The 24,202-nt window shown below is 48.7% G+C and overlaps 1 protein-coding gene across 1 annotated transcript in view; it reads right to left on the minus strand.

The window, feature by feature from the left end:
• Positions 1 to 462: 462 nt before the first annotated feature.
• The window catches only part of LOC147612706 (rhomboid-like protein 20), a 42,365-nt gene continuing 18,625 nt past the window's right edge, over positions 463 to 24,202 (minus strand). The window contains exons 5-8 of the mRNA XM_086783281.1: positions 23,435 to 23,586; positions 23,245 to 23,346; positions 1,190 to 1,318; positions 463 to 1,082 (exon numbers count right to left, since the gene is read on the minus strand). Of these exons, the coding sequence (XP_086639407.1) occupies positions 909 to 1,082; positions 1,190 to 1,318; positions 23,245 to 23,346; positions 23,435 to 23,586 (557 nt within the window). The 3' untranslated portion in view covers positions 463 to 908. The remainder of the gene's footprint in view (positions 1,083 to 1,189; positions 1,319 to 23,244; positions 23,347 to 23,434; positions 23,587 to 24,202) is intronic.

Consider the following 24,202-nt stretch of genomic DNA (forward strand, 5'->3'; position numbering starts at 1 on the left):
AACAGCAGTGTGTTTCCCCTTTTTTAAGCTCAATTCAGGAATATCTTTTATAGCTACAACCAACTGTATCTTTCACCCTAATGGAATGCATGTGGATTCCATTAGGGTGAGGTGAAAGCAGGACTGAAACTGCAGTGTGTTTCCCCTTTTTTAAGCTCAATTCAAGAATATCTTTTATAGCTACAGCCAATTGTATCTTTCACCCTAATGGAATGCAGTGGATTCCATTCGGGTGAAAGGAGGACTGAAACTGCAGTGTGTTTCACTTTTCAAAGCTGAATTCACGGACGATCTTTATAGCTAGAGCCAACTATAACCTGTGGAAGCCCAACGTTTGTGTTCATGAATAGACTCAATATGTGAAGATTGACAAACGATCACCAAGCAATCACTCAAAGCAATCTTGCTTTACAAGGAGAACATCAAGCATGGGGCAAACCATATTCTAGTTGCAAAGAGAGATTTCACGAGCACTTCCTCTGTGATAGAAATTATGGGCACCATGCCATGCAAAGTGGTTACAATTTCCAAGCTGTATAATATAGTCAATTTGAGAATTCTTCACAAGAGTCCCATATAGACACAAATTGTCTCTGTATGCACACATTCGAGCAACCCCCAACTTACTAAGTTTTGATGGCAGCTGGTCTACTATGCAGTCTGGAAACACCCCCATATGCCAGAAAGTGAAGAAGGATTGTACTGGTAACTCGTGTTGTTCATAAGTTTGTTCCACGGACAAACACCAAAGACTCTAAAATGTGTGACAAACACTATCATCATACGCTGCAAAGTATGGCTGCATGACCCCGTACCACTAATCACTTACAAAACAATATCGAAAAGACAACGCACTTCAGTGCCTCGTAAAATACAAAGACCATTGGTAATACAGCTCTTTGGGCGTCTCATGATTGACCCTCAAGTAGCAAGTTTGTGGCCATCGTCACATCATTCCTTGCCTGGGAAAGTGCTTGCAAGGCTCGATTCCTGTCAAACCCCATGGACACTAACATGGCAACAGACTCTTCAGAAGGTGGGAGCAAGATGGGCGCAGAGGGGGCTGATGCAGGAACACGGCCCTGATTTCAACATCAAGCAAAGACAATGCTTTCAACATCAAGAAACAACAATTACGAAACAGCACCTATAAAAGCTATATGACATTATCCTGTAAAGTTGACCCAACCTGCAATCCACCAATATATTGTGCATTTGGAGCTCTCCGGGCACTTGTCCTTGAGCTTGATGGAGAAGCTCCTCTTGGAAACAAGGGTGCAAAAACACGACCAGCTGCTGAAGCCAATGTTTCAGGAAACTGCAAGAAAACAAACATGCTCAGCAAGAAAGAGGAAATGTCAACTCAAGGCAACCATAAAGATAGTACACATGATTTAGTAAGATGTGGCAACAGCAATGTCACATCTCCCAAGCTTTCAGAACAAATCATCAAGGGAAGTGTGATGGTCAACTAGCTAGGGTTTATAGGATCATAGAGTGCCCACACCTCAAAACCCATTCATTATTCAGTTATGAGTAACAGCAACGAAGTCTTGGCTAACCACCATGGGCCATCCTGCAGGCAGCCATCACTGTGAGGACCCGAGTGAGTCTCAGCACCACTGCCAGTGAGACTGCCCTGCTCAGCAAGTTTGGTGTAGGATCCTGTGCCTGCTCAGCAAGAACCACTTAATCACTAAGGACATGGTGGCAGTGGGAGATGAAGTCTTCCTCCTCATCAAGTTGCACCCATTTCTTACAAGGTCCATACATCATGTGCAGGGCTTATTACCTACACTATCTCATCTCCAAATCAGTAGCACAGCATTGCCATCCATGTTACTTTTGAATAAGTGCTACCAGCAGTAAGACCCATCAGCCCCACAAAACAGAATTTGACAATGCAAAGGGGCCCCAACCGTCACTCCATCCCATCATCTTTTTTCTGAATGCTCCTCAGCATGTTCACACCTTGCCAGATCAAGTTCTACAGGCCCACCAAATGGAAGCTGCATAGAAGGTCAGGGAAAAAATCTTTCACTTGGCCCGGGCAGAATAATGGGCACTCCAACTTCACTCACGCCCAAATTGCAGACAAGGACCTTTCATGGGCTAATACTGACACCTTGTACTGTACGGCAAAGGATTGCACACATTCAGGACCTGCAAATAGCCTAACATTTATTATCAAACCTTGGGTCTACTAAAATCCTTGCTTTATAGTCACGCTAGTTGCTTGGTTTAGAGATGGTAAAATCACACTCCTAAGCATCAAAATGAGCTCTAGCCCTTGCATGGAAACAACCATGATCACTCTGCCCCTAAATGGTGGTGATGGTGACTTAAGGTATCACAAAGATCGGAAAAGGCTTAGCAAGAAGAGGGTAGTCTTGGACTCCCGGAAGAGCTGCGAGCTGCTCCCTCGAACACTGTGTTGGGGTAAAGGCACTATGCCCACCCTTAGTGTGTACAAGCCCATAAGTTATAGTACATAGTACACTTAGTACTTTTAATGTACTAAGTGCACACTGTGTACTAGTGCAATATACATGTGTGATAGGGGAGTCACACACTCACATCTTGATGAGTTGACTTATCCCCACAACTCTCTCTCTCTCTCCCTTGCTTCTCTGTGTATGTCTCCCACACATGAACTCTAACCCTAACTCTCTCCCATTCAACTGGTATCAGAGCCTGCAGGTCGGCTAGGGATTGACGCTGAGTTTCTTCAGAAACGCGTAGCTGAAGCTGAAGCTGGAGCAGGCCCGTCCTCTCTGTTTGATCGAGCAAAGAAAGCCCAAGACTCCCTTTCGTCTGTGTATAGTCTGGAAAGGCCAAGGTGTGTGAAGCGAAGGCTACAGAGGCGTGGTGCACATGGTAGAAGCGATGACCACAGCCGAATAGAGGCCTGACGGAAAGAGCAGGTGGCGGGTGTCCATACGCAGGCGTGTAATCGTGAAGGCAAGCTCGTAGCGAAGCCCAAGCTGCAACGCAGGTAGCCAGCAGCCAGGCGGACACGGAGTGCAGCGGCGTATCCAACTTTACACGTAGCGAGCGTAAGCACTGTAGTAACCTGCAGAAGCTGGGAGCGATGGCGTGGAAGCTGGAGGAGTGCAGCGGCGTACCTATTCGCACGTAGCAAAACGTGTTATCGTTGAGCGCTAGACGGCAGCTTTGCCCGTTGCTTTTCGTGCGCCTACCTCCAAGCGCCTGCATCTTAGGCGCCTACAGTAGCAGCAGCTGCTGCCCAGCCATCCGTACAAATGCAGCAGCAGGCGCATCAGCTTGATTGGAGCAGCCATCAAATCTGCAGCAAGGATCACCTCCAAGAACCTGCACAGCAGCTCCTTCAATTGCCCATTTCTGCAAAAGCAGCACCAGCATCAGAAATTCAGCCTGCAAATCTCAGAGAAATTCAAAAATTAAGAGGTATTTGCCTTCAATTTTGGGAATTTCTTATCAATTCAATCAATTGAGCAGGTACAGGTGCCGAATTGCTCAATTTTTGAGCAAAATTGGCAAAATTGGGTGACATTGGTCACAATCAAGATCAATTTGCAGGAAATTGGATGTCGAAATTTGGGGCTTTTGATGTAATTGTGCAATTAAGTACTCATACATGCTGTATGATGTGAGAAATCGCACATTCGGGCAAAATTGCAGCAAATTGCAGTGCAAATCAAGGGGCTTTTGTGCCGATTTGGATTGATTTGCATGCAGGAAATCGCATTTGATGCTGTGGATAATGTGTTGATGCCCGACAAGCACTCAATGTGCCTGTAAATCAAGGGGCTTTCATGTATTGGATGTATATGTGGCCACGGGAAAGCACCGTGAAGACTCTGGATGCCTTCATGTGCGTCAATGTACCATGTATGATCAGCAATTGATCTTAAATCAAGGGGCTTTTCAAGATTTTATGCTTGTTGAGCTTGGCAAAGCAGCAGGCAAGACCTTTATGCCTTGAATCCTCAGAAATCAGCTTGCAGTCAAGGGGCTTTTGCCCAATTTCTCTTCGGGACTGTTGTATGCAGTGTACGGGACTGTAAAAGTCTGATTTTCACTCATTTGGACAGCCAGGAGAGCATTTATTGCTACTGTACCTGCTGGTACAGTTTTGGTACAGCTTTGTACAAGTTTTGGCATGGCTGCACATTGATTTGAGTGAGCAAAAGGTTCAATTTCAGCTACTGTACTTGCCGGTACAGGTTTGGTACATCATTGGTGAGCACTTAGTACTGCTGTACAGTACTTTGGAAGGGCAATAGAGCACATTTAAGGTGCTGTCCTAAATCTGCAGCAACCAGATTTTGGTGATTTCATCACATTAAGTGGGAGAAAAGTTGCATTTGTGCTTCCGCAGTGGGAGATAAAGCTTGGGAGAATAACTGTGAGCACTTTGTGTGCTTTTGGTGCAGTGTTTGCACATTTTGCAAGGAGTCAGGCATTGACAGGTTGCATATTGCTATGGCAACCACACAGGTGAGAGCTCTTCATTGCTTCACATCAAGAAGCTTGAAGGCTCACATAACTATGATATTTGGCAAACCCAGTGCTATAATGTGTTGCTCCAGAAAAAGCAGCACAAGCCTATCAAAGAAAGGGGTGTAATGCCCGCTTCTCTTACTGCTGAAGAGTGGGAAGATATGGATGAGCTGGCAAGATCTACTATCATGTTGTCTGTGTCAGACTCATTACTTTTCAGCATTCGTGAAGAGAAGACAGCTTGGGGAATGTGGCAGAGATTGCAGGACTTGTATGCCCAGCAAAGTGCCTCAAGCAAAGTGTATTGGTTGAAGAAACTCATAGGTCTTCAGATGAAGGAAGGGGCATCTATGGCAGCCCATCTAAATGAGTTTAATGGTGTTGTCAGCCAGGTCATCAATCAAAAGTTGGCAATGGACGATGAGTTCAAAGCCACCTTTCTCTTATGCACTTTGCCAGAGAGTTGGGACACATTCAGGACAGCCACTAGCAATTCAAATGCTATGCTGTCATATGCAGATGTTGAGGGTGCTCTCTTCAAGAAGAGATGAACAGGAAGAACAACTATGTTGGAAAGTCCAATGCAATGAATGCACGTGGGAAATCCCAGCAAAGGGGTAAAAGCCAAGAACGGGGAAGGAGCAAGTCTCGTTCCAAAAAGGACTTGGAATGCCATTATTGTGGCAAGAAGGGACACATCAAAAAGCAATGCTACAAATGGAAAAATGATCAAAAGGAAAAGGGAAAAGGCAAAGACAAAGACAAAGATGAAGCCAAAGATGTAAAGCCAAATGAGGATGAGGTCCTATTCACGTCTTCACTTGATGCCCATTCACTTCTTACAGGTGGTCATGGTATGCACTCATGGATCATTGATTCAGGTGCCTCCTTTCATGTCACAGGTTGCAGAGACTTGTTTGTCAAGTATATTGCTGGCAATGAAGGAGTAGTTTATTTGGGTGATAACCATGCATGCAAGATTCTTGGCAGAGGTGATGTGAGGCTTGTGTTTTCAGATGGCTCACAGCTTATGCTCCATGATGTCAGGCATGTGCCTGAGATCAAGAAGAATCTGCTTCCTACTGGACAGCTTGATAATGCTGATTATGTTACCACATTTGGTAGTGGAAAGTGGAAAATTAGTAAGGGCTCACTGGTTGTTGCCAGAGGCTCTAAGGTGGACACTCTTTACTTCATGCATGCAGGTGTTTGTCACCATGCTAATGTAAATGCAACCGAGCTGCCGGAAATCTCTATGTGGCATAGCCAGTTGGGACACATGAGTGTCAAAGGAATGGAGCAATTGTCTCGTTTGGGTTACTTGCCTTCTCTAAAGTTTTCAAGTTTTCAGTTTTGTGAGCATTGTATATATGGCAGGCAACTGCAGTGCCCCCACAAGAAAGCTCTTGGACAGAAAGATGCTCAGTTAGAGCTTGTGCATACAGATGTATGTGAGATGCCTCAGCTTTCTTTGGGAGGGGCAAAATACTTTGTGTCTTTTATTGATGATGCCACACGCAAGGTGTGGGTTTATCCTCTTCGTTTGAAGAGTGATACATTCTCAGTGTTTCAGAAGTTTGTTGCTCTTGTTGAGAATCAAACTGGCAAAACACTGAAGGCTTTGCGTTCCGACAATGGTGGAGAGTATATGTCCAAACAGTTTCAGGACTTTTGTGATGCTAAAGGCATCAAGAGGGAGCTCTCTACTCCTTATGATCCTCCACAAAACGGGACAGCAGAGAGGATGAACAGGACCATTCAGGAGAAGGTCCGTTCTATGTTGTCACATGCTGCGTTACCTCATGGTTTTTGGGCTGAAGCTGTTATGACAGCCGTTCACCTTATAAACAGGTCACCTAACACGAGGCTTGGTGGGAAAGTGCCAGAAGAAGTATGGACAGGGAAGCCTCCGTCATACAAGCACTTGAGAGTGTTTGGTTGTGTTGCGTACGTGCACATACGCAGGGAAATGCGCACCAAACTTGATCCTAAGTCTCACAAATGCATATTCCTAGGATATGGTGACAGAGGTGAAATGGGGTATAGACTTTGGGATCCCGTGAATAGAAAGATTATACGCAGCAATGATGTCATTTTTGATGAAACATGCATGTATAAGGAGCCTGCAAGGCAACAGGAGCCTAGCAGAGTCATCTTTGATGATGATGATGGACATCATGGACAACAACCAAGGGCTGTAAATCAGCCATTACAGCAGCAAAACCAGCCCTTAAATGGTGCTGAAAATGGTCCAAATGGACAGCCAGAGATGGCAGAAGATATCCCTATGGATATACCACAGTTAGAGGAGATACCGGGCATGATATTTCAACCTTATGGCATGGAACAGGAGCCACCAATAGGTGATATGCAGGCTGGACAGCAACTTGCAAATGATGGTCATTGGGTACGGAGGTCCACTAGACCCTCCAGAGCCCCTGACAGGTTTGTTCCAGGGGTTGACTACTTGATGCTCACTGACTGTGGGGAGCCCTCATGTTATAAGGAGGCTTTACAGAGGGCAGACAAGGCTCTTTGGGAGCGTGCCATGAAGTCAGAAATGATATTCTTTGCACAAAAATGGAACATGGAAGTTGGTGATTTTGCCTGCAGGCAAGAAGGTTTTGCCATGCAAATGGGTTTACAGGCTCAAAGTTGCACCAGATGCAAAGCCAAGATACAAAGCCAGGTTAGTGGCTAAGGGCTTCAAGCAGGAATATGGTGTGGACTTTGAGGAGATCTTCTCTCCAGTGGTCAAAATGACCACACTTAGAGCTGTGTTAGCTTTGGTTGCACATGATGATCTGGACTTGATTCAGATGGATGTGAAGACTGCTTTTCTTCACGGTGATCTCCATGAGGAGATATATATGCAACAGCCAGAGGGTTATGCAGTGAGTGGAAAGGAGAAGCTTGTATGCAAGCTGAAAAAGAGTCTTTATGGGCTCAAACAGGCACCAAGAGAATGGTATCATAAATTTGATACATTCATGAAATCCCAGGATTTCAGGAGAAGTGACATTGATCATTGCTTATACACCAAGAAAGCTTTGGATGGCAATCTATTGATCCTCATCTTGTATGTTGATGATATGTTGATTGCCGGGAAATCTCGTAAGGAGATGGATACCTTGAAGAAGAGGCTGCATCAAACCTTTGATATGAAGGATTTGGGTGATGCAAATCACATTTTGGGTATGCGGATACTTCGGGACAGAAATCAGCATGTGTTGTATTTGTCTCAGAAGGAATACATTGGCAAAGTCTTGCAGAGGTTCAATATGGACGGGGGGAAGAAGACTATTACTCCTTTGCCTCCATATGTGAAACTCAGTGCTATGGACAGCCCACAATCAGATAGTGGCAGTCTCATGTATGCCATGGTTGCTACTAGGCCGGACATTGCATTTGCAGTGGGAGTGGTTTCTAGATACATGGCCAACCCTGGCAAGAAGCATTGGGAAGCAGTGAAAGGTGTCATGAGATACCTGAAGGGCACACAGGATATGTGCATTTGTTTTGGCAAACAGGATGTATTAGTGCATGGTTACACGGATTCGGATTATGCCGGTCATCCAGATAACCGGAAGTCTACTACCGGTTATGTGTTTACATTCACAGGAGGTGCTGTGTCATGGATATCCAGGATGCAGAAGTGCACTGCCTTATCTACTACAGAGGCCGAGTATATTGCAGCCACAGAGGCTTGCAAGGAGGCATTATGGCTATCTCGGTTAGTGGTTGATTTGGGCTATACAGGGGATATTCCATTGTTGCATTGTGACAGTCAGAGTGCCATCCAGTTGGCAAAGAACCCTGTCTTTCATGCAAAGACGAAGCATGTGGATGTGAAGTATCACTTCATCAGAGAGGTGATAGAGAACAAGCAAATTCAGCTTGTTAAGATTCATACGGATGACAACCCGGCTGATCTGTTGACAAAGAGTTTGCCTCCGGAGCGGTTTGCTCATTGCAGACACTTGATGGGCATTGGATGAGGCCAGTTTCAGCCTTGATATGGCCTTGTATATTATCATGTACATGCTGATTTTTTCTTTTCCTTTACTTAAGGGCACTTTGCCTTTAAGTGGGAGGTTGTTGGGGTAAAGGCACTATGCCCACCCTTATAGTGTGTACAAGCCCATAAGTTATAGTACATAGTACACTTAGTACTTTTAATGTACTAAGTGCACACTGTGTACTAGTGCAATATACATGTGTGATAGGGGAGTCACACACTCACATCTTGATGAGTTGACTTATCCCCACAACTCTCTCTCTCTCTCCCTTGCTTCTCTGTGTATGTCTCCCACACATGAACTCTAACCCTAACTCTCTCCCATTCACACTGCTGCCACCCCCCAGCATTGCGTACCGCCCAGGCCTTCTTTGCGAGGTGGCAGCACGGCTTCGACCCGCATCCGACCCAATGGCTAGCGTTTCAAGCTTTCTGAATACCTTCCTCTTCTCTAGGTGATTGGTGGAGCCATTGGGAGAGTGATGGAATCACCCACACTGCCGCTTCATCCCTCGCATGGGCGGCCGGGATTCCATCGCTTTGCATCTGTATTGCCTCACCGGAGACAGTGCCTCACGTCATATCCCTTCCTAGCCTTCAGGGAGACCCCATCCTACAGTGAGTGGAGTACTCAGGCCTTCCCGGCCAATGCTTCATTTGCACGCAGATGGGACACCTCACCAGAGCTTGCCCTCGGCGCTAGTCCAAGAGAACCCCCCTGATGGTCCCCCCTGACCCCCCCCCCCAAGCTCAAATCATCACCAGGGGGTAGAGAGAGAGGCAAGCTCTCAGGCAGCCGAGCACCAAGGCCCAACCGCGGACGACTCTGCTACCGGAGTGTGGTAGACTGTTGGCCCACGCCAAGGCCGCCAGCCGACTACCAAAGCTAAGTGCTGCCGCCGCGCGTGCCAGGCTGGCAGAGTTCATGAGGATTCAGTTCCGCCAGAGAACCGTTTTGAGCATTTATCGCAGCACCCACCCACCGGCGATGGGCCCCCTCCAGTCACTGTGAGGGTCCCACCTCCGGCCCCTTCAGTTTGGCGGCCTTTACCCCGCCGAGACGCCTCCTTCGGTTCTTAGGGTCTAGTGAGGCCAGCTAGCCCAACTGAACCCCCGACGAGCCCTTCCCTATACCCTCCCTCTCTGATGGATCACTCCCAGCCACTCCTCTCTCCCTCTTCTCCACCTCCTCGCCTCCAACTCTTCCCGCAGCAGCCCCCCCCACCCCCCCCCCCCCGGTCCTCTTCCTCTAAGCCCGCACTCCCCCTTCCCTCCACCTATCTTGAGCACTCCTACCGCCCTCCGACAATGCTTGACCCAGAGCGGAGGCAGCCACGGCGAGCTCTGTTCGCCGTTTGATTCATTGATTCTCGGGGCGGGTAAGATGACCATCACCGCTTCCCCGGCAAGGGCTCTGCCAAGATCTTGGTGCAGTCGCGGGGGCATGATTGGCATCTTGGCAGGTACCACTTTCTTTGATCATGCTCCGGTTATTTTGTCCTTAGAGGACCCCTGAAGGAAAGACACACATGTGAGCACTAGGATTCCGGACATCCTCATACAAGACTCCGAGATATGCAACGAGATAGAGCAGATATGGGTGGGATTGGATTTTATCTCAGGTTCTACCGCGTGCACCTTGGATGTGGGCCTTGGTGAGATCAGCAGATTTTTCCAAGAGGGAGCACATAGCAGATTGGAGGGATTTTGTTAGCAGGAGAGGAGCCTGCGGAGGGGTTTTTCTTCTCTACATTGTCTTCAAGAGAGTTTCCCCGATAGCCCATGGATAGAGAGTTGGCTTGCTGCTGCCCGTACAGAGATCAGATCCATCGAGGATAGGAGGGTGGAGTACAGATACCATGCCATAGCTTCCTTCTGGATCCAGGCTAGAGAGATACTCGTAGAGGACTTCTTTGAGATTGGAGGCTCCCATAGATAGAGAGATGGTATTTGCAGGTTGCATGGCCAGGATGGAGCTCTTGTTTCTACCCCCCCCCCCCACAAGAGAGCCATTGCCACTGATTTTTTTCGATCTCTCTTCACGGGCACCCCATCATCCCCAAAGGTGGTGGACACACGTGAGAGGGTCTGACGGCACACGAGAGAGGTGGTTCCCCCCGCTCTCCGGATCTTCTTATTGACTCCCTTCACAGCAAAGGAGCTGGCGGAGGCATTGACGACTCTCCCTAGGGACAAATGCCCGAGGGCGGACGGGCTTCTAGTTTCTTTCTTTCTTCGCCACTCGGATCTCATGTAAGGCGTCCTTCGAGCAACCTTCAATGAGATCATGGTCACAGGGGCCATGCCATAGAGGCTTTCAAAGGGTTTGATTCACTTGATTCCTAAGGAGGGTGGTGACAGATTGGAGATCCAGCAGTGGAGACCCATCACACTCCTTGGGACTGCTTACAAGATTTTCGCCAAGGCCATCAGCCGGAGACTTTAGCCTCTCCTCCCTGACTTGATCCATGACACTCACACAGGTTTTGTTAAGAATCGAAGCATTCAAGACATCATCTTCACTTTCTGGGAGGTGGCAACTTCGACCAAGATGCCGCAGCGGGATCTCATTGTGCTCCTCCTAGACATTGAGAAAGCTTATGATAGAGTTGACGGGAGCTTTCTAGAGGGCATGATGTACCAGATGGGGTTCCCAGTGGAGTGGATTCGTGGTGTTTTGGGACTTTACTCAACCTCTCACAGTCAGGTTCTCATTTAGGGAGCCCGAGGTGACGAATTCCCCCTTTCTCACTCGGTCCAGCAGGGCTTTCCACTAGCACCTTAAATTTCCTTTTTGTCGCCAAGGCCATGAGCAGTTTTCTCTCAGCTCAGGAGACAAGGCTCCAGGAGCTTGCGTCTCCCCATCCATACTCAAGAGGAGCTACTAGATTCAAAGTTTGCAAATGACACAGCAACATACCTATCCAAAGATGTGGGGAATCTCCAGATATTCGCAAAGGCGATGAGATCTTTTGCCGCGCATCAGAAGCGCAGATCAACTGGCACAAGTCGTGTGGTTTTTGTTAGCACATTCATCCCCAGATTCTGCTCATCATTGGAGTCCCCTTTTGGTCCCTTTTCATGGCCCTTGGTTGTAGGCTGGCCACCCTATTTCTGTATATTTTTTTGGCATTTTTCCAATCGGCCAGCTTCCTCATGCCCAATCGGCCAGCTTCTTCATGTCCAATCGGCCAATTTCAGGTGTCCAGTCGGCCAGCCCTACTTACCTATAAATAGGTGGGCTTGCCTCCCTCTTTTCCCATAGTCTAGTCTTCCTTTTGCTTCCCTCACTTATGAGACTGTTCGTGTCTCTTGCTTGGGACTGTATCACTTCAGTATATTCAGCATAGTTGCTTCATCTCTCTCTCTCTCTCTCTCTCTCTCTCTCTCTCTCTCTCTTGCACTCTCTCTCAGCACACTCTAGTGCTTGTTTGCTTCCGCTTTGTGCACTCATTCATGGTATCATTGCTCCCGGTTCAGTGTTAATATGCTGCTCTAGTCAGCGTTAACCTTTCTGCCCCAGATCTACCTCAGTTTTCAGCACCTTCACATCTGCGTTTTCTTCTCAGATCTGCTGCTGGTTGGCTGGCTTCTTCCAGCGCCTCTCCACTGCAGATTCAGGTCTTCCTTCACCGGTTTGATCTCTGAGAACCCCCTTCTCACCTGTTCGGCTGCTCCTTTTTCAGGGCTGCAGCATCTGTTTTGCTGCATTTTCTTCTCTACAAGTGGTTCTTGCAGTTGTTGGTGTTCTGAGTTGAGGATTGGTGGCTTCTGGTACTTGTGGTGGACACTCCTTGCGAGATTGTGCATTTTTCCTTCTGAGATTGAGCCCAAGCTCTTGTGATGGCTGCCCTGACTACACTTCATATGTTCTCTGAGTCTGCAAAATTGGATGGCTCCAACTACACTTTGTGGAAGGTGAAGGTGAAATCAGCCTTGCGTGGCGAGGATCTCTCGGATTGGCTTGTTACACCTGCCAATGCCACCCCTCCCACCCTTGCTTCCGGTGGTGTGACTCTCAGGCACGCACAGATTGATATTCGGCAAGCAAACGATCGTCGTGTTTTCTGTTGAAGTGTCAAGATTCTATTCTCTCTCATGTGCGTACAGCAGACGTTGCACATGAAGTTAGGAAGGCATTTGCAGATCTTTACGAGATTTAAGTCTCCGGGATGGATTTTGGCTTTCGGAAAGCAGCTTATGAACTTGTCAGTTTCTGCCTTTCCATCTTTATCTGCTTTCATCTCGAAGATGAAAGACCTCCAGGACGAGCTTGCTGTTTGTGGCAAGGATATCTCTACAGAGGATATGGCTATTCTACTTCTCTCCAAGCTTCCAGACAGGTTTGATGCTTATTTTCAGTCTCTTGTTTCTTCTCCTCGTCCTGTTCCAGTTACTTGGGAGGAAGTTCTCCCCTCCATTATGCAGATTGAGTCTCGCTTTGAGGAGCCGACTGGCACCTCTGGTGGTTCTGATGGAGCTTTGGCTGCACGAGATAAAGGGAAGAATCAACAGAAGAAAGGGAAAGGGGGTTCTGACAAGAACTCCAAGGATAACGACAAGGATAAAGACAGACAAAAACTGATCTTCTAAAAACAAGGACATTGAGTGTCATTATTGTGGCAAGAAGGGTCATAAATCGCCCCAATGTCACAAGAAGAAGCGGGATGAAGAAGCAAAGAACTCTTCCTCTACAGCAGTGTCTCAGACCAAGAAGGGTGATGGTATTCTTCTATTAGCAGGTACTCGTTGTGTACTTGCTCTTGTGACTTCTCAGTTGCGGTCGTGGATTGTGGATAGCGGTGCTACTGCTCACATGACACCCCATCGAGATTGATTCGAGGACTACACTGCCAGGACAGGCAAGATCACTTTGGGTGATTCTTCTTCCATGCCATTGCATGGACATGGCACCATCCCCATCTTCCGCTCCTCCGAGGACAAGAGGTACTTCTCTGATGTACTGTACATTCCAGATTTGGCATTTAACCTTTTGTCAGTGAGTGCTCTTGCAGCTCAAGGTGCGGAGGTGATCTTCTCTCGTTATGAGATTACCATTTGTGATAAGGAGACTGGTAGCATCTTGGCTCAGGGAGTCCAAGATAGTGGTTTGTACAAGTTGACCGCTTTGCTTTCTTCTGGTTCTTCTTCAGCTCTTTGACATGCTCACTTTGGCCATTTGAGCTATCAGCTTCTACAGTGAGCTTCGAAGGATGGGTTGGTGGAGGGTTTACCGACCATCAAGGCTCCATCTTCTGTTTTTTCCTCTTGTTTACAAGGGAAGCAACACCGAGCCGCCTTTCGGAAGGAGGCGACGCACAGATCTTCGATATCACTTGCTCTTGTTCATGCAAACTTATGTGGTCCTATGAGTACCGCATCTTTGAGTAAGGCGTTGTACATGCTCGTGATGGTGGATGACTTCTCCAGATATACTTGGGTCTTCTTTTTGAAGTCCAAGGATGAGGCTTTTCAGCACTTTTGTGATTGGAGGGTTGAGGTGAAAAAAGAGACGGGTTCTTCGGTCAAGGCTCTCAGGACCGACAGAGGGGGTGAGTTTACATCCCAGGAGTTTCAGCAATATTGCAAAGCTCATGGCATTCGGATACAACTTACTACAGCATATACTCCATCACATAATGGAGTTGTAGAGAGGAAGAATAGGACCATTATGGAGATGGCCCGTGCTATGCTTGAGCATTCTTCATTACCTCGACGTTTCTGGGCTAAGGCGGCTTCTACTGCTGTCTACATTCTGAATAGGTCTCCTACTGTTGCTCTTCCAGATAAAACTCCATATGAGACTTTCCACGGTGAGAAGCCCTCTATTGTTCATTTTTGGGTATTTGGTTGTTCGGCAAATGTACATGTGCGTAAGGAGCATCGCTCCATGTTGGACTCCAAGTCTCAATGCATGACTTTTCTAAGATACAGTACTGTGTCCAAGGCATATCGTCTATATGATCAGCAGGCCAGCAAAGTTATTGTGAGCCGTGATGTGGTGTTCGACGAGACTCCTACATCTTCAGAGGGGAGTGGTGAGCTTCTCCTTCTCCGCCGTCGCCTCCTCCTCCGCCTCCTCCGCCCTCTACTTCTGTTACACCTCCAGTCGTGGATTCTCAGTCAGATGATGATGACTCTGCTCCTCCTCAAGCAAGTTCGAGCAGATCTGTGCCTGGATAGTATTTTCAAACAGTTCGTGATTCTGGGTTACGTGAGCTCCCTTCTACTCCTCCACCTGGTTCTCTCAGGCGATCTTCCGAAGTTCCAGGGAAACAAATTCATGAGGGCAACATGTTTGTTAACTATGCTCTTATGTCCTCTATTATTCATGGTCCTTCTGATCCCACTTCTGTGGATGAGGCTCTTTCACATGAGCCTTGGCGTCGTGCTATGCAGGCAGAGCTGGATGCTATTGAATGGAATGGCACTTGGACTTTGGTGCCTAGGACACTACATCGTAAGGTGATTGGTGTGCATTGGATCTTCAAATCAAAGTTCCGAGCTGATGGCAGCTTGGACAAGCACAAGGCGCCAATGGTTATGCTCAGCACCCTGGAGTTGACTTCGATGAGACCTTCGCTCCGACGGCCCGGATGACTACCATTCGCACCATTCTTGCTCTTGCAGGACATCATAGATGGCCCGTATTCCAGATGGACGTCAAGTTAGCTTTCCTGAATGGAGAGCTTACACAGGAGGTGTATGTTGATCAGCCACCGCGATTTGTGGTTTCAGGCAAACAAGATCAGGTGTACTAGCTAAAGAAAGCTTTATATGGTCTAAAGCAAGCTCCGCGGGCTTGGTACCAACGGATTGATGAGTTGTTTCAGAAGCTCAGCCTGCCCCGTTCTCATGCATATTCGAACCTTTATATCCTCCTTGAGAGGGGGTTGATTGTTATCATTGTGGTCTATGTTGATGACCTCATCTTTACAGGTTCTTATTCTGTGAGGATCCGTTTAGTCATGGATGCTTTGGAGACAGAGCTTGAGATGACAGATCTTTCCCTTTTGCATTATTTTCTTGGCTTTGAGATTTAGCAGACCCCTAAGGGCATTTTCTTCTCTCACCAGAAGTACACACGGGAGATACTTGACAGATTTCAGATGACTAGATGCAGATCAGTATCTTCTCCTATGGATATAGTGAGAAGCTTTCTCTTCTTGATGCTTCTCCAGGGATTGATCAGGGGCAGTATCAGGTTCTCGTTGGTTGTTTGGTTTGGTTGACCTACTCCCAATTGGATGTTTGTTTCGCAGTCACCTTATTGAGAACTTTCACATCCAAACCCCATCAGCAACATTGGCGGTGTGCTCTCAGAGTTCTTTGGTACTTGCGTGGTACTCTGGACTTTGGCATCTTCTATGGCCAGGGATGCACTCTTCTTGGATGGTCTGATTCAGATTGGGCTGGAGATCCAGATACCCGGCGTTCGACCACCGGTTGTGTTTTTTCGCTTGGGTTTGGAGCCATTTCATGGAGCAGCAAAAAGAGCCTACTATGGTGCTTTCCTCTATAGAGCCTACTATGGCGGAGTATCGTGCAGTTTGTTATGCTGCATGTGAGACGATTTGGTTGCGGAGATTATTGGGGGAGCTTGTCTTTCCTCCTACCAGATCTACTCTTCTTTGGTGTGACAATCAGAGCTGCATCGCCATCACCAAGAACCCTGCGTTTCATGCTCGTACGAAACACATTGAGATACGGTATCACTATGTTCGTGAACAGGTTCTTGCTAGAGATTTGCGTTTGGAGTATTGTCCTTCAATGGAGAATGCAGCAAATATGCTCACCAAGCCGGTTTCTCAGGCTTCCTTGGCTCCTCATCTTCGGCTTCTCGGTGTATATTTAGCATCTGGTGCTAAGAGGGGGAGGTAGCACATTCATCCCCAGATTCTGCTCATCATTGGAGTCCCCTTTCGATCCCTTTTCATGGCCCTTGGTTGTGGGCTGGCCACCCTATTTTTGTATATTTTTTTGGCATTTTTCCCAGGCCGGGTACTTCATGCCCAGTCGGCCAGCCCTACTTACCTATAAATAGGTGGGCTTGCCTCCCTCTTTTCCCATAGTCTAGTCTTCCTTTTGCTTCCCTCACTTATGAGACTGTTCATGTCTCTTGCTTGGGACTGTATCACTTCAGTATATTCAGCATAGTTGCTTCATATCTCTCTCTCTCTTGCACTCTCTCTCAGCACACTCTAGTGCTTGTTTGCTTCTGCTTTGTGCACTCATTCAGTTTTTCGGTAGGCTCTCCACCCGCCCCAACTTGGCCCCTAGTTAAGGCTTTCCAGTGGATCTCGAGGGACACTCCAATCAGCTATCTAGGATACTAGGTGGGCATCAATATCTCCCCGGAGCAGTAGCTCACCCCTCTTCTTATGAGCATTCGGAAGAAGCTTTTGTACTGGAATTCTACGAGGCTCTCCTTAGCAGGCCGAGTGGTGGTGGCAAACCAACTCCTCCTTGCCACCATGTGAGCATGCATCGGTCAGGCGCAGCAGTTGATCCGGAACTTCTTGTGGGCTGGTAGTGATGGGTGGCCTGCCCGGGCCAAGGTGGCCTGGAGAGTGATCATTCAACCGCGATGCAAAGGGGGTCTAGGCATCATTGACCCCGCCATGCAGAGCCACGCCCTGTTGGGAAAATTGGTTGTTAGAGGACTTCTTCCAAATGGTGAGCCTTGGAAGACTTCCTCTTGGCCCAGATTTCAGCCCGTACTCCAAGCCTCGGGGGCCCCTAGCCGCAAAGCACCAGAGACAGACTCAGCCTTGACATCGACTCTGCTATTTCCTAGGAGTGGCTGACCCCTATCCCAAACCCGACCCCCCCCCCCCCCCCGCAATGGCTCAGCGTGTTTACTAGGCATGATATTCTCTTGGCAGTCCATGGCGCGATGAGAGCTGTGCTTTGCTCACTTTTTCTATTGGTCCCCATGGCAGATTAGAGAGATCAAAGCCTCCTCTGGATGATTTCAGTGGCTACACCTTACAAAGGGTGCGGGTGATTGGATTTCAGGCACATGAGTGGCACATAGACCCCTCGCCGGCCAAGGTGGCCAAGGAGAGACTCTTGCAGTTATGGATTTGGGAGAGCCGACCCCTCACGCGCCTCTAGTGGGACCCGGGGGAATGGAGTTGACGTAATCCAACTGAGTGGGAGGAGACTCAGGATACCCCGTTCTTCGCATACACTGCGCGGCTAGGCCACAAGATTCAAATGCCCGAGGTTGAGGGCACCCTAGCAGCAGCAGTACATTGGTAGTCACACAACCTCTCACAACGATTTCTCTTAGATTTTTGGAATAGGCTCTGGGACAGTTTTTGGCCCCAAAAGATCACACACGAGCTTGGCAGTTGGCACGTGGTTGGCCATCGGCGATCGACCAACAGCTTGTCCGAGGTGCAGGCACCCTTTTGGAGTCTCAAAACGACATTGTCTTTGGGATTGCCCGAAGGCTTAGCAGGTTTGGCAGTGGATTTCTGCATCTTCACGATGGTCAGGACCTCGACCCGTATCATTTCTTGGGGCACTGTCGCTTGGGCCATAGAGGTTGGGGCTAGCCCTTCAGGTCTCTCACCTTCGCATTTCGGCAATACCAGTCCCAACCCCATCGACTGAATCACCCTAAACTCCGGGCTGGTGCCAAAGATGGGAGATCTATTGTAGCATTGCAACCTGGCACATATGGAGAGCTCGATGCAGTGAAGCCATCGAGGGTACCCACACTCCGCTTGCGGAGTCCATCAGGAGCATTTGGCTCGACATCATTCATACCCTCCGCGGTCAATGGGGGAGGTTGCAGGGTGGCTCTGACCGCATGTGGAAGCTGCGGGAAGCTTTCTTGAGGCTCTGGCGGCCTGGCCCTTCTCTCAAAGATAGAGGAGGTGATCCCACTTGGCATTACACACCACCTGTGTGGTTATTTCCACCCCCCCATGAGATAGCCTTCTCCTCATAGAGCGGCCAGTCGGAGGAGAAGTGCATCTTTCTCCACCTTTTGATTCTTTGATCCCCGCCCCATACATGGAGGCGAGTTTGTATCTAGCCTTTCATGGTTGTATTTAGCCCTTCGTGGCTGGTTATTTGTTAACTAATAGAAGAATCTTTTTCTCAGAGGAAAAAAAAAAGGTATCACAAAGACCTTCGCCACTGGGATCTCAAGGAAGGCGGCCTCCGGGCAGCCTTCAATGAGATTATGACTTCAGGCATGCCAAAGAGGCTCTCAGAGAGTCTGGTTCACTTGATTCCTAAGGAGGGTGGGGACAGATTGGAGATTCGACAGTGGAGACCTATCACCCTCCTTGGGACCGCCTACAAGATTTTGCCAAAAGACCATCCACCTGAGACTCCAGCCTTTCCTCCGCGTCTTGATCCATGACACTCAAACAGGTTTTGTTCACGACGATCAGAGCATTTTGGACGACGTCTTCACTTTCTGGGAGGTGACAGCTTCAGCTAGGATGCGGCAGCAGGACCTCATTGTGCTCCTTATGGATTTTGAGAAAGCTTATGATAGAGTTGACTGGGGCTTTCTGGAGGGCATGATGTACCGGATGGGGTTCCCAACGGAGTGGATCCATGGTGTTTCAAGCCTCTACTCGGCCTCTCACAGTCATGTTCTCATTCAAGGAGCCCGAGGTGACAGATTCCCCCTTTCTCACTCGGTCCGGCAAGGTTGTCCACTAGCACCATACCTCTTCCTATTTGTTGCCGAGGCCATGAGCAATTTTCTCTCAGCTCAGGAAACGGGGCCAGGGGCTCGAGGGATTGCGTCTTCACATCCGTACTCAGGAGGAGCTCCTGGACTCAGAGTTTGAAGATGACACAGCAACGTGCTTATCCTGAGATGTGGGAAATCTCCAACGATTCATAGAGTTGATAGAGATCTTTTGTCACGCATCAAGAGCGCAGATCAACTAGCACAAGTCATGTGGTTTTTGGATAGGCTCTCCACCGGCCCCGACTTGGCGTCCAATTGAGGCTTTCCAGTGGATCCCAAGGGGCACTTCAGTCCGCTATCTTGGATGCAAGGTGGGCATAGATATCTCCCCAAAGCAGTAGCTAGCCCCTCTTCTTATGAGCATTCGGAAGAAGCTTTTGTACTGGAGTTCTGCGAGGCTTTCTTTAGCCAGCCGAGTGGTGGTGGCGAACCAGGTCCTTCTTGCCACCATGTGGTACATTACTTCTTGTTGGGCCTTCTCCTGAGCCTGCATTGGTCAGGTACAACGGTTGATCTACAACTTTCTGTGGGCCGACAGCGATGGGAGGCTTGCCCGGGCCAAGGTGGCCTGGAGAGTGATCATTCAACCACAACACCGAGGGGGCCTAGGCATCATTGACTCCGCCATACAAAACCGTGCCCTACTAGGCAAGTTGATTGTTAGAGGACTTCTCCCAAGTGGTGAGCCTTAGAAGGACTTTCTCTTGGTCCGGATCTCAACCCGTACTCCGAGCCTAGGGGACCCTCGGCCGCAGAGCACCAAATGGATCTTCACAAAGATGCGGGTCTACGGCTTTAGCCCATCTTTTGAGGACAGATTTGCCGCCAGCCTACTTCAAGTTTGGGATCACCTTTAGCCGGTCCTCCAACAGTCAACTCCGGTAGCCTCGGAGAACCGTCTTCGGCAACCCCTAATCTGGAGCTCCCCGATCTGTTTACCCACTGGCCACATGCTGGGGGTCCGGCCACATGTATCCTGGGGAGCATTGAACATAGGACCTGCCAGATCCCTTGGAGATTGGCTTGCATTCAGACAGCTTCCCCCGGAGGCTCAGGAGAGAGGCCTGGCTGGGATCCGAGGTAGGGACAAACTGAGCTTTGACATCGACTCTGCTATTCCTCAGGAGTGGCTGGCCCCTATCCCTAACCTGCACCCCCACAATGGCTCGGCATGTTTACTAGGCATTATATTCTCTTGGCAGTTCATGGCACGGATGAGAGCTGTGCTTTGCTCTCTTTTTCGATTGGACCCGTCACCCCATGGCAAATTAGAGAGATCAGAGCCCCCTCTGAATGATTTCAACCGCTACACCTTACAAAGGGTGTGGGTGATTGGATTTCAGGCACATGAGTGGCACATAGACCCCCAACCAGCCAAGGTGGCCAAGGAGAGACTCTGGCAGTTATGGATTTGGGAGAGCCGGCCTCTCATGCGCCTCCAATGGGACCCGGGGAAGTGGACTTGGCGTGATCCAGCTGATCGGGAGGAGACTCTGGATACCCCATTCTTCGCATACACCGCGTAGCTAGGCTGCAGGATTTAGATGCCTGAGGTTGAGGGCACCCTAGCAGCAGCAGTACATTGGCAGTCACACGGCCTCTCACAACGATTTCTCTTAGATTTTTGGAACAGGCTCTGGGACAGTTTTCGGCCCCGAAAGATCACCCTCTTTCTTTGGTTGCTTGCACACAAGAGTTTGGCAGTTGGCACGTGGTTGGCCATTGGCGTTCGACCAACAACTTGTCCGAGGTGCGGCCACTGTCAGGAGTCTTAGCGACATTGTCTTCGGGATTGCCCGAAGGCTCAACAGGTTTGGCAACGGATTCTTCGCATTTTCACGATGGACGGGACCTCAACCCGTATCATTTCATGGGGCACCATCACTTGGGCCACTAAGGCTGAGGTTGTCATGGCTTATGAGGAGGAAGATGGGGGGGCGAGCCCTTCAGATCTCTCACCTTCACATTTTGGTAGTACCAGTCTTAGCCCCATCTCCTGACCATTGGACTCCGAGAGATGGGAGATTTGTAGCAGCATTGCAGCCTGGCACATTTGGAGAGCTTGATGCAGCGAAGCCATCTAAGGCACCTAGACTCCGCTTGCGGAGTCCATCAAGAGCATATGGCTCGACATAATTCATACCCTCCGCGGCCGATGGGGGAAGTTGCAAGGTGGCTCTGAACACATGCGGAAGCGGCGGGAAGCCTTCTCGAGGCTCTGGCAGCCTCGCCCTTTTCTCATAGATAGAGATGGTGAGCCCACTTGGCACTACAGACCACCTGTGTGGTTATTCCCTCTCCCTCCCCCTGTATGAGATAGCCTTCTCCTCATAGAACGGCCAGTCGGAGGAGACGTGCATCTTTCTCCACCTCTTGATTCTTTGATTCTCGCCCCATAAATGGAGGCGAGTTTGTATCTAGCCCTTCGTGGTTGTATTTAGCCCTTCGTGGCTGGTTTTTGTTAACTAATAGAAGGATCTTTTTCCCATATAAAAAAAAGTATATCACAAACATCAACAATCAATCCAGGGTGGATAGAACCATGTTCACTACAAACGTCACTACTAACACCAAAAATCCCTAAGAATGTCATTCTTCTGGTCCATCACCCACTTCTTCCAGCTTGGTTGGGACTAGAACAATGGAAGAAAATTCAAATGTTTTAAGGTCTCTAAGCTCTTTGATCTTCTTTGACTACTCTTCTTGGACTGTTCCCGTTTCTTCAGACAGTCTTGCCGATGTGAGTGTAGAACTACGTTAGAAACACTAAGAGTGGACTTTTTTTCTGCAATCTCTTCTTTGAAGACATCTCTAGGTCAAGGTGCAACTCAAATGCTTTGTATCCGCTGATGCTGCATGAGAAGAGGTGTGCAGCATGGGCAACTTGTTTTCATTACTTGCAATAGGGGTGATTGTCCATGACTTGTTGGTTGAATAGATGAGTTTGTCAAAGTCATGCAACAGCATCAGCACGCACACCACCCTAGGGCACTGAGCAACGTCGGTGGCTAGACTCCCATCTCCTAGCCGTTGCTCCCCCCCAAAAACCCGGCTGGAGAAGATGTCTATGACAAGGTGCCACCACACCCTATATATGGCTCTTCGACTTCCCATGCTCTTAATCCACCACAACTTCTAGTCATGCGATAACCTGAGAGTAGCTACGAGAATTGCCCCCTCCAACACCCTCCTTCAATTCGATAAACAGAGGTTAGGACCGCCCAGGACCACACAGGTCGGGCTGTGATACCATGTCAAATCATGCAGCAGCAGCACACACACCACCCTAGGGCACTGAGCAACGTCGGTGGCTGGGCTCCCATCTCCTAGCCGTTGCTCCCCCCCAAAAACCCGGCCGGAGGAGATGTCTATGACAAGGTGCCACCACACCCTATATATATATGGCTCTTCAACTTCCCATGCTCTTGCATATGGGATAATCCACAACAACTTCTAGTCATGCGATAACCCGAGAGTAGCTACGAGAATTGCCACCTCCAATAGAGTTTGCCGCCAATGAGGTGATAGCTCAAGTGGCGAAGGTGTTTGCCTAGGACCAAGAGGTCTTGGGTTCAAAACCCCCCTTGGTGCTTCCTCGGCGGCATCACCTACGGGCGGATAATTAAGCGCCCCACGGGCGGTGCAAAATCGGTAACTACAAGAGGATCTTGGGCCTAAGGCCAGTTGGGAAAAAAAAAAAGCTGAGTTTGCCAACAATGATTGCCATAGACATGGTGCTTGCTGCTGCAATGGGGGCAAGATAAAAGCCTCTGCAGGCAATGAGTCAGAAGGCTGCCAACTTGCCACGCCATCCTATATGAAGTTTGAGCAGCCACTCATTAACTCCTACCTGCCCCTGCCTAACTTAATCTAGCTTTACTGCTGGTTGATGGCTGATCAAATCCCAAGGCTCAGTCTGCACTGTGTTACATGTGTTACACTCTACCTACCGCCTTCATTGTGATTTCAAACCACCCATTACAATTTAAAGAAAGATAACAAACAAATAGAAACTTACTTTGACTCGTCGGATCCCTAGTACATTCATGCGATAAGCCACACCAGCCAGCAAGCCACATATACCAGGTATAAAGGATCGTTTCCATGCTGAAAGTAGAAGCTGGAGAAGCACTCATGCATATTAGATGACCTCCTGATAAGACCAAACCAGACAAATGATCTTTACGACAGAAAGCACTCAGGTGCACCTGTAGGCCAGCAAGATAGACAAAGGACTTGTCTGAAAAGCGAGCTCCAAACAATTGAAAGCGAGTGGAGGTGGGAATATCAAAATAGAACTGAACAAAGGATGCAAACACGAGCCCATAAGGTCCAGGTGACAATCCCAATGGAGATGTATCTGAGCCACGAATCACAAGTTAGCCTAGATTGCTTGACACCAATACAAACATACATACATGCATTTACCAATGGAAAGTTCAGGTTATTTCTCTAACTTACAAAAACCAAAGTACGATCGAGAGTGTCTACTCACAAGGCTTCAAATAATTAACTCCAACATGCATAACATAGACTACGTGCTATGGTAGCTCCACTCACGTGATTAGCAGCCAAGAATAGGTGCCGGTTCATGCATGAAAATTTTTCGCCTTAGTAGACAAATCTTCATAAATAAACCATCGAACTGAATTTCTCACACTTCTCCAAAGGTGAAGGGCAGGTTCTGCCACAACCAATACTAGCACTAAAGAGAACACACACGTGCACTCTCTCTCTCTCTCTCTCTCTCTCTCTCTCTCTCTCTCTCTCTCTCTCTGCGCCTGCCCTCCTCTGCGCCTGCCTCCTGCCTGCCCCCTCTGCGCTTGCCTCCCACCAGCCCCCTCCGCCCCCATCCCGCCAGCCCCTCGCCCCCCTCTGCGCCAGCCCCCTCTGCCCCCCCTCCCGCCAGCAACCCCTTCTGCGCCAGCCTCCCCTCCTGCCCTCTCTCCCACCAGCCCCCCTGCCCTCTCTCTCTC

The sequence above is a fragment of the Cibotium barometz genome, chromosome 45, assembly GCF_041138505.1.
Source record: "Cibotium barometz isolate CiBa-2024 chromosome 45, ASM4113850v1, whole genome shotgun sequence".
Classification (NCBI taxonomy): domain Eukaryota; kingdom Viridiplantae; phylum Streptophyta; class Polypodiopsida; order Cyatheales; family Cibotiaceae; genus Cibotium; species Cibotium barometz.